This window comes from Phyllostomus hastatus, unplaced genomic scaffold (genome assembly GCF_019186645.2).
Source record: "Phyllostomus hastatus isolate PE091 unplaced genomic scaffold, TTU_PhHast_1.1 phas_contig_196, whole genome shotgun sequence".
NCBI lineage: Eukaryota > Metazoa > Chordata > Mammalia > Chiroptera > Phyllostomidae > Phyllostomus > Phyllostomus hastatus.
The window spans coordinates 373341-383210 of NW_025333709.1; the positions used below are offsets into that span (position 1 = coordinate 373341).

Genomic DNA, 9870 nt, shown 5'->3' on the forward strand with positions numbered 1-9870 from the left:
AGACTTCCACAGACTCCAGAGCCCCAAACAGAGTTCCATCAGACAGAGCGGGCAGGTGTCCAGGTGGACACAGGTGCTCCCTGCTCCATCATCTGCCCCTTATCTTGGCTCCTTTGATAGAAGAACATAAAGGGTGTTTGTTTCCACTGGGTGGTCTTCACCTTCAAGCTTTTCTGGAGGACAGAGAGGAGGTGCTCCTTTCTGAAGCACATCCTCACAAGGTGCTTCAGTGCAGTCATCTTGGTTTAAACTCAGTTTCTGTTCCTCTGAAAGTGCGTAAAGGCCTTCATCCTTGAAAGACAGTGTTGAGCTCACAACTCTGTCTGGGTCAGTAGTCCCTCTCCGAGTGTTCAGAGTGCTGACAGCCTTCGGACTCCTCTGGTCAGGGCCGAGAAACAGCTGTCCTTCCAGTGGATGCCCCTTTGGGGGCGATCTGCCCCTGTGCTGGGCCCGTCAAAGGTCTCCCCCCGGGTCGGTGCTCGGCAGGCTCGTGTCCCAGGCGCGGAGTGGGGCCTTCATCTGCCCCTTGTGGGATGTCACGTGCATTCTGGTTCTGACGACACCTTTTCACTTTAGCCAGTTCTGTGACTTTGGAACTGTATTCTCTTTAAATATTCCCTTCTCTCTCCATCATCTCTATTAAATCCTCAGAGCGCCAATTTAAAACATTTTAACACTGCTCATTTCATCTTCCATATCTTCTTGAAGTGTCCTGCCTTTTTGCCTCTCTCTGGGCCGTGCTCTGGGCAAAGTCCCCGTAACCCTCCCTGCAGCAGAGGGAGGCCTGTCCGTGCACAGTCTCCCTTCCCGCCTGCGCCCGTTGGTTCCCGACACCCCTTGCAGACTGGCCACTGCGGTGCCTGCTCATTCTGGCAACTTCCTTATCTCGGGCCTCTGAATCTGCTGGTTTTTCTGCCGACATTCAGTCGATTATAGTGGCTTGTTTTCTTGTTTAACTAGTGACTTTTGGATTGCACTAATTGCTTGATTTTAATTGGTGGAAGGCCTGAGTCCCACACTGGGAGTTGAAAAAGCTTCCTCCAGAGAGAACTGCATCTGTTCTTCCCCAATATCGAGGGACACCATTGTCCTTGAGGGCCTGCTCAGCAAGGGGGCGCCAGCTTGTCTTCTGGATTCTGCTGCCGGCCCCTGCTCAGCCGCAGCCCCCAGGGAGCCCTGTCTTTCCCAGCTGCTTGCATAGTTGGGCCTCACCCCAGCTCCACTTTGCTCCAGCCCCAGTTCAGTTTTTTTGTTTGCTTTTGTTTGGAAGTAGGAGGAGGAAGAGAGAGTTCACCTCTACCAGTATGGAAAGGGCAGTGTCTCAGATGGGGTTTCCACCCAGAGCTGAGGGTCTGGCTGGGTGTGTGGAAGAGGACATCGGGGCAGACGTAATGTCTGAAGCAGTCATCTGGGTGTGCCCTCCAAACAGCCTTTTCTATAGCTTCCGAGGGATCCAGGCAGAAGTGGGGTGAGATGGGAGTGTGCAGTCCATCTCTGCCAGGAGGCCCCTCCCATTACTTCTCAGTGTCCTGCCCCCTGCCTCCCCACCCCCCCAGTGCCACCAGCTGCTCTGCCCTGCCCCCAGTCATGTGCTTGGGGTTGCTGAGCACAGTGGACCTTTCCTGAGGTCCCCCCTCCTCCAGCACTGTCCCTGCAGACCACTGCCGTTGCCTCTGCAGCATGCTGGCTCTGGGTCTGCCAGTGCCAGGCCCAGCCGCCACCCCTGGGAACCCCGAGTGCACGTTTCCAGCCTGTGTGAGAGGCTGCAGGTGAGTGCAGGCGCTAGAGCAACCTCATCTGGCCCAGGGCCCCGCATTGACTCAGCGTATGGCGGCACCACAGAGCCCACCAGAGCCTCCAGAACGGGCCTGTCCCCACTTATCCCCTCACCCTCCCTGGGCTGACCTGGATGGCCAGAACCTTCCTGCACTGGATGCTGTGAACGAGGTGGCTTCGACTTCTCTGAAGCCATGTTAGACACCAGTGTGAGGGTGTCTGGGTGGCCTTTGTGTCAGAACGAACTCAGAACTCATTCACTTCTACTGCTGTCCTCGTGCCTCTGGGAACCTTGCTCCTCTGCAAGTTAGTGCCCTGGCCTCTAACTCGCCCTCTCCCCCTGCCTCCGCCCCTGCACTCAGCTCTTGGAGTGACAGGCTGACGCTCTGTACTGCACACTCAGGAACTGTCACTCTCCCTCAGCCCTGCCATGACACCTGCCCACTCCTCACCTCACCCCACTCCTCACCTCACTGGGGCAGAAGCTCACAGCCTGTCTGACCAGGCCTCCTGCCGGCCACCCCCACTCTGCGCTGATCACACCGATCTCCGAGCTGTCCCCACAGCAGAGTAGGGCCTCTGCTTCTGGCTGTTCCCCCTCCTGGATGCTCATCACCAGAGAGAGACTCCCCTCTTCTCGTTCAGAGCTCTGCTCAGAGGTGGGCTCATCAGTGAGGGTGACCCCAGCCGCCTTCCTGAAAGAGTGTGCTGCACCACCACCAGCACCACCACCACCATCATCATCATCACCACCACAAAGGTGGTTTCTAACTGGGCTAAGGTCCTAGGCACTCTCCAGGCTGGGTGTCTCAGAGTGTTGGCTCCAGGCGGCTTCTGTGAAGGCACCTCCCTGTTGACGTGTGTTTTGGGGTCTGGAGCGTCTCATATGAGCAGTAAATGTCCTGGCACCAAATCATACTTGTCACTTCAGCCCCCTGCCCAGGGCCCCACTGGCCCCTTGTTCCAGGGAGGAGGGGAAAGTGGACACGGGTGTCCACAGGAGTCTCCACCGCAATGTCTGTGGTCCTGTGTCATTTGACTAGATTGTATAGACTGTGATCTGGTTCGAATCCGTGGCCCAGTGCTATGCTGGGTTCTGGGGCGTGCTCTGGAGTCTGGGCTTGGGCTGGGTAACACAGCACATACTCAGTCACGCCCTACACATGGTGATTGCAGCACCTGTGGCTTCTTCGGTCTGACTTGTAGTTTGCTGTTTCCTCTGACTTAGGGGTCTCCTGCTGATTTCCTTGTGTGCTGGTGGGTTTTGATTGTGAGTTCATGTCACGGTGGAAATCTTTGAGTCCTAAATCCATGTGGGGTCTTCAGGGAGGACTTAACGATCATTTCTTCCAGGGGCCTCAGGGTGTCACCAGCCCAGAAAAATTTTTAACTAGGAGCTTTCAGATCCCATGTGTGAGCATGGGCTTGCATTCAGGAATTTTCAAGGACAATTTTTTTTTTCTATGCAGAGCCAAGTGCAAGAGAAGCCATACCCTTGTAGGGCCAGCTCACTCTCGTACTGGGGGTGGTGCCTACGAGGTGCGGGCCTCCGATACCCCAGGTCAGCAGGGCATCCAGGTGGAGTCCGGCTCCTGCATGTACCACTTACCCAGGAGCTGCTTCTTGTTTTGGCCTTGGAGAAACTCCCCACCTTCTGCTACTTCATCAGTGTATTATTTGTTTTAAAAAAGGGGATACGTCTCATGTTGTCTAGTATCTTAGGTGCTCATTGTCAGGGCTCCTGCAAACAGATGAAGAGTGTTGAGTTCCTTGCTCATTCAGCAAATATTTGCTGCTGTTTCTGCCACTTGCCTGAGCTGTGCTGTGTGGCTCTCACCATGTGTGTGCCCTGCACCCCAAAGCCACTCAATGGTATCCTTCAAGGCTCGTGCCTGGGGTAGGGGTGCCCATGAGCAGACAGACCCAGTGCAGTGCTTTGCTGGACAGCAGGGGCCATGCACCTGGAGCTCAGGCTCTTCCTGGGCTCTCCTAGCACTCTGCCCCAAGATTACATGCCCAGAACATTCCACAGAAAAGTCCCTTCCTCTGGTGAAGCACCTGCCACCAGTCTGTTTAGCAGCAGGTCCAGGCAGCAGCATGTTTGAGGTGCCCATTAAGCCTCCACCATCCTCTTCCCCCAGTGGGTGAAATGGTCACAGACAGCTGCTTTCACTCCTTCCTTCCCAAAGTCAAGGGTCAGAGTAGCCACTGGGGATCTGAATCTGTTGGGCAGAGATGACTGGAACCAACGAGGGAGCGTCAGTAGCAGATGGAGGAGCCTGAGTCTGTGGGGAGGTGTGTCAGGGAGGGAGGGGAAGGGCATCACCCAGCCAGTGGGGGGATGGGCGGGGGCCTGGGGGCCAAAGGAACTTGATGCATCAGGTAGGGGAGCTGAAAACCCTATTTCTGAGAGGGCTAGGAAGATGGGCAAAGCACATGGCCCTGGTGCGCTGGTGCGGGGGGCGGGTACTGGGCCCTCGACAGCGCGAAGGAGGAGCTTGCACGGAGGGCAGAGTCTGGAGCCAGGACGTGGGGAACCCTTTCCAGGCATGTTGCCGCAGGATGGACAAGAAAGCAGGGCCTGCAGGGCAGGGGAGGGTGGTGGGTCTGACTCTGCAGGAACCCAAGCGACAGGAAGAATGATGGCCTGACAGTGTCCCAGCTCCCACTGTCCTCTGAGGGCCCAGCCCAGCCTCCGCTGCACTCACACAGGAGCCCCTGACGGATCCACACTGGTAATGAGAGGTTTCGAGCACCGACCTCAGACGAGGGCCAGGACCGTCTGTGAGGTCGGGGCCTTGGTGCTCCGAAGCCTGGGTTGCCGTCTGCACTCCCCGGCCTTGTCCCATCGGCAGCCACCAGGGGCACTGGGTGTGTGCAGTGGGCCTGCACACCATTTTTACGCTTTTCTGGCATGTGCCACGTGCTCTCCTGTGAAGTCTGTGGGAAGACCCTACACTGGGGGCTGGTGGGCAGCCCTGTGTCTGCTCGCCCTGCCCTCGCCCAGTGCTCGTCCGAGAAATGCAGACAATAGCCACCGACATCGGGAAACAGTCTTTATTCAAGTGCACAGATCAGTCGCGTGACAATGCCAGGTGAGGTGTCCCAGCCTGCCCCCTTTATTTATCTCCCACGGTGTCACCTGTTTGGATGCCAGGAGCAGCGGGTGTCTGGTGGCAGCCTCGCTTCAAGCAGCAGGTGTGGTGCAGGGCTCCTGTGCCAGTGGCCACTTGGGCACCAGGACCGAGGTATTTCACAGCCAGCGCAAGGGGCAAGGGGCTCCTGGGCCTGGGGTGCATGGCGGGCCTGCAGGGCACCTTACCAGGCTCTGTGCTCACATCCTCTGCATGGAGGACAGTGGCCCACACGGTGGTAAATACACTGGACCTGACTTCGAGCAGACTTGTGAGTCTCCACGAGGGCGGACCTTAGGATGAGGGGCCGTGAGGGACAACTTGCAGAAAGGAAGCGCCTGTTCGTGACATCCCCTCTGGCCCGTGGGCATGTCTGTGCAGAGGGTTGGTCAGCAGTGGAGCTCAGAGGTGATGAAGCTGCCAGCTTGGCCAGCTCACTGTGTGGCCCCCACACCACGGTTGGGCCTGTGGGGCCCGGGCTCACACACAGTTGTCAGGAATGCACTCCACCTCCTCTTCGAGCTCGGGGCAGGGTGCCCCATGGTTGGCGGGCTGTACACGGACATAACGTGTCCTGGTCTTGGCTCCCAGCTTCCCACAAGGACCTGCACACAGCCCCCAGGATGACCAGAGGGAGACCTCGCAGTCCAGTGGCGTTTCTGGAACTAGACCAAGCACAGAAGAGACCCGTGAGCCATGTGGCAGAGGAGCTGGTGGCAGAGGGGACCCCTGGGTTGTGTCCATCCCATGAGACCAGCTCCAGACTTCGGAGTGGAGAGGAAATGCTTGCTTTTCTCTGCTTGGCTCAGAGTTGGCTGCAAGAAGGTGCCACCAAACTCACCTCCTAAGGAACCACTAAAATGGCCTGAGTTCATGTTTCGATGCCAAGAGCCTGATGCTGTGCTCAAGTCTCTACTCCGTGGGGCTTTGGGGACCAACTCTGACACCGTGGTGGGGGTGCCCCAGGGGACTCTCAGCCATGTTCACACACCCAGAGGAGCGAGGGGAGCGCTCCTGTTGTGAAACTCGCTGCAGCGAGGCCCACGCTGAGGGCCTCGCCCTCCTGCTACAGATCCAGTCACTGACGTGCTTTGAAGCTGACCCTGCCGGGAGCTCGGCCCCCGGGCTTGCCTAGCACCCGGCACACAGGTTCCCGCCCTGGTGGGCCGTGCTCCCACGACTAACACCCCCACCGTCCCCTTTGCCACGGAGGGCACAGAGGAGTCCACTCAGCGAAGCCCTTCCTGTCAGCTATGACACAGGCCACGTGGGCACGCTTCTGATGGGGGGGCCGGGACCTCCTTCCCACCTGGCTTCTGGGCTATAGATGTGTAAAAACCTTTCCCTTACACGTGTTGGGCAAGAGTTTAGTCCTTAGTTTGCAGTTTGAATCAACCAACTGCCAAATCTCCCAGAGTCCTAGCCATCCTCACAGAATGTTCCGAACCCCTAGAGCCCCCATCACCTTGTGTAGCTGGAGTCCCCAGAACCTCCGCAGTCTCACCCCGAACCCGTTTTTGAAGTTGCTCAGAGACACAGGTGCACGTGGCCCCAGGCTGTCTGAGCACCAGTGGCCTCTCGCTGGTGTGACTCCCTGACACCCCGGTGTGCCTGGCGGCCTGGCCCAGCCTGGGGGTGGACGTGTCACACCCGAGAGTCTGGCTTAGAACGGGGTGATCTCAGTTACAAGGTGGAACTGCGGCAGGGGAGCACTGTGGGGCCAGGCGGCAGGACCTGGTCCCTGGACCATTGCCCCTTGTGGGGTCACATGTGGGCCACCTCTAGGAGACTGGTGGGTGTCAGGTGTCATTACTGCCGCTTCCCAGATGGTCCCTCTTGGGACACTCCCTTTCAACGTTATTCCAGCGGTAGGAGGTGAGAGCCTGGTGCAGGGGACTGGGGGTCGGTAGCTGCCCATGGCAGTGGAGGCTGACACGTGCCTTGCTGGGCACATGCTGACCAGTGGCAGGCTTGGCGGCTCCCTTGAGCCTGGGTGCTTAGCCCTAGGACTGTTGAGGGCAGGGAATGCGGCATTGGGGGTGGGACCTGGGCTTACCTGAGAGGCTGTCCACGATCTCGTTGCTCCTGCTTGCCAGGTCTATGGCTGGCGGGACGTAGGCTCTGGGGCTCTGCCGGAGCCGCACCAGGGTCACCCTGGCGATGGGGGGCAGGGCCTTCAGCCGTGGGTAATAGAAGGAATTTGCCGGGTGGCTAGGAGAGGAGGATGTTATCTGGGGGGAGACGGGGGAAGGGGTGTCAGCATGGGCTGGGAACCCAGGGGCCCACCTGCACCTGCTGTGTGCTTGGCCCAGGCAGGAGCTAGTGACGGCCAGCAGGGCCGTGTGGGGACATCCCGGCCGGGGCCTCCATGTGCACTGGGGTACCTGGCCCACAGCCTGGGAAGGGGACCAGCCCTCTCAAGGCTACCACTGCACCCCCATCCTACAGTGCAGCCAGCTCCCTCCTGGGCAGGGCCTCACTGCTCACTGGGACTCTAGGGAAGGGGCACCATCCAGACAAGGGACAAAGCTGGGCAATGGGAGCTGCCCTGAGTGGCCTTTCTGTTGTCCCCTCACCTTGGTCACTGTGTCCTGTGGGATGGTTGCGAAGTTGGGGGAGGAGAAGGTGAAGCCACTGTCTGTCCCGGCGTCATGGGGATAAAGGTCCACGGAGACCTGCTCCCTCCAGCGGTTCCCGTCGCACAGGTCCAGACTGTCCACGCCCACGAACCAGTCAGGGCTGGGCACGATCCGGACCACAAAGGACACCTGGGGGGCCGGGAGCTCAGCAAGGTCGCCGGCACAGCCCGTGCCTCTGCCCACCCTCCCACCATCTGCCACTCACGAGTGAGTGCCTGGCGTGGGCCTCAAACTCCGTGGAGGTCTGTCCTGTGCCGCTGGGCACGGCGGGCGCCGAGAACACCTCGTGCACACTCTGTAGCTTCTCCCCGGCCGCCTCGATCTCCTTCATCAGGGCCCAGGCCTCGCCCCGCTCTGCGAAGTCCCTCAGCCCGTTGCTGGCATACTGGCTCTCCCGCCACATGCTGTAGTCGGAGCTGTGCGCTGCCCCTGTGGGCCCCTCGCCGCGTGAGCAGCCGTCCCGAGTGGACACACCCTCCTCCCCACCCGTTGCACGTGGATGTCCTGTGGCCTCATGCTGCCCAGGCATCTTGCTGATGTGGACCTGTGCTCAGCAGCCCTCCCCACGGCTCTGACACCCTGCCCCCCCACATCCCCAGAACCCAGGTCATCACTGACCAGCATGCAGTAGGCGCCCAGCAAGTATTTCTTGCACTGAAGTGAATTGGATAAGAGGGCCCTCCAAACTGTGAAGTGTGGTGCAGCTGTCAGGTGACTGTGCCCTCCCGGGTGGACGCCAAGCGCAGGTGGCTGGGGCTGTGCTTACCCAGCAGGGAAGACCACTGTGCGGGTGGCCGGAAGAGCGGGTACTGCTTGGGAAAGGCCGTCTGGCTCCATTTGCCCGTGAAGGTGATGCTGTACTTGGCCAGGGGCCGGGCTGTGCACATGGAGTCTCCCCTCAGTGGCTGGCCGGCCACGGAGCCGAGTGTGGCCAGGAGGAGAGCCCAGAGGGCCCTGCCCTGGGTGGTGGCCAGGGTCTGAGTTCCCATCACCTAGGAGGGGAGGGAGAGGGCCATGTGGTGGCTCCACGGGTCCCCAGTGTGCCTGCCGGACAGGGACCTGGGGGCAGCCCCTGAATATCCCTTCCCTGCTCCACCTCTGGGCTCAGGCTGGGCCTGATCTCCACTCCGGAAAGTGGAGCTAGTCAGGTTACAGCTGGACTTGCAGGCATGTCTCTAGGACCCCAGGGTGCCCAGCAGGTTTAGGGCCTTGGTGCCCGGGCCTGGCATTCCCGATAGCACACCTCTGGCACTGCCGTCCGCGGGAACCCGGAATCTGGAGGGCAGACTTACGGGCTCACTATGCCCAGGACTACATGGCTTCTTGGCAGGGCAAAGCGCCAGGAGGCCCAGGTGATACAGGGGTCGGGGACAGAGGTGCACACACGGTACTCACCCAGCGGGAGCAGCAGGAAGCCAGGCAGCTGGGCTGTGGCCTGGGACCGTCCCAGCAAGAGCCCAGAGCTCTAGTTTATGCCGAGGATGGCACCCTGCTGGTCACGGAGGCCCCAGGTCCTCCACTGTGGCCTGCAGCGCGCGGACGGTAGGAGGTGGGGGGGAGAGCTGGACTTCGGTGCCCTGGAGCTGCCCGGCCGCCCGGCGTCTGAGGCTGAGCGGAGGCTTCTCCAGCGCTGAGGTCACTCTCCTCCCTGGTCGGGTGTCTGCCAGCCGCCGCACCCCTTTCTTTGTCTTTCCTCCCTCCCGCCCGCCCGCCCACGCCTCCCTCGCCTCTCCCTCCTGCTCTGCTTTCCCATCAGGCCTTCCCAGTGTCTCCCTGGAGGTGGTGCCAAAGCCAGCGGGTTACAGCCACAGTCACAGCCTCAGCCTGACGGCAGCGTGCGTGTTGGAGCCCAGCTGGGAAGTGGGGCCTGAGGGCTCTGGTTGCTTCGGACACGCTGCCTCCCTCACAGCACAGTGCTGCACAGGGACGTGCCAGCCACACTGCTGGCCGGGGCCACCGCCGCCGCCCTCTGAGGGGGTCCAAACCCCGCGGCCAGTGCTCAGGGTGAACCACAGAAAGGCCGCCCCACCCCCACCCAACTCGCTCCTGAAAGACTGCAGGCTCCCTCAGCAGGGGGCCGCCGTCCCGACCCACTTCCCTCCGAGGAGGCGCACAGTGTCAAGAGTGCTTGGCACGCAGGACATGCTGACAGATCCTGCAGTCTGTCACTGCTCGCTGCCGGGAGCTGGTTCCTGGAACCCGAGTCACGAGGTCTGGGAACTAGGAGGGAGGCCAGAGGGGTGGTCTTGCTCTTCTGAACCCCCTGGGGAGGCACTAAACAGAAGCATCCTGACTTTTGGAGCCGTGTTTGTGTTTCCTGT

General features: G+C 60.2%; 1 protein-coding gene across 1 annotated transcript; it reads right to left on the reverse strand.

Moving 5' to 3' along the window:
• Window positions 1-4817: 4817 nt before the first annotated feature.
• On the reverse strand, window positions 4818-9243 carry SPON2 (spondin 2). Its single transcript, XM_045834321.1, has 6 exons — window positions 8945-9243; window positions 8316-8541; window positions 7755-7978; window positions 7487-7678; window positions 6967-7141; window positions 4818-5575 (listed from the first exon to the last, which is right to left on the reverse strand). Exons 2-6 carry the CDS (start codon window positions 8536-8538, stop codon window positions 5391-5393), a joined length of 999 nt encoding a protein of 332 aa, XP_045690277.1. The 5' UTR covers window positions 8539-8541; window positions 8945-9243; the 3' UTR covers window positions 4818-5390.
• Between the last annotated feature and the right edge of the window lie 627 nt (window positions 9244-9870).

Bases quoted from the DNA above. Each gene is read 5' to 3' on its own strand.
- SPON2 (XM_045834321.1), bottom strand. From the start codon at position 8,538: ATGGGAACTCAGACCCTGGCCACCACCCAGGGCAGGGCCCTCTGGGCT. The intron at 7,979-8,315 runs GTAAGCACAGCC...AGGGGCCCACAG, and splicing joins ACAGTGGTCTTCCCTGCTGG to GGGCAGCGCACAGCTCCGAC. The intron at 7,142-7,486 runs GTGAGGGGACAA...GTCTCCCCCCAG, and splicing joins CACAGGACACAGTGACCAAG to ATAACATCCTCCTCTCCTAG.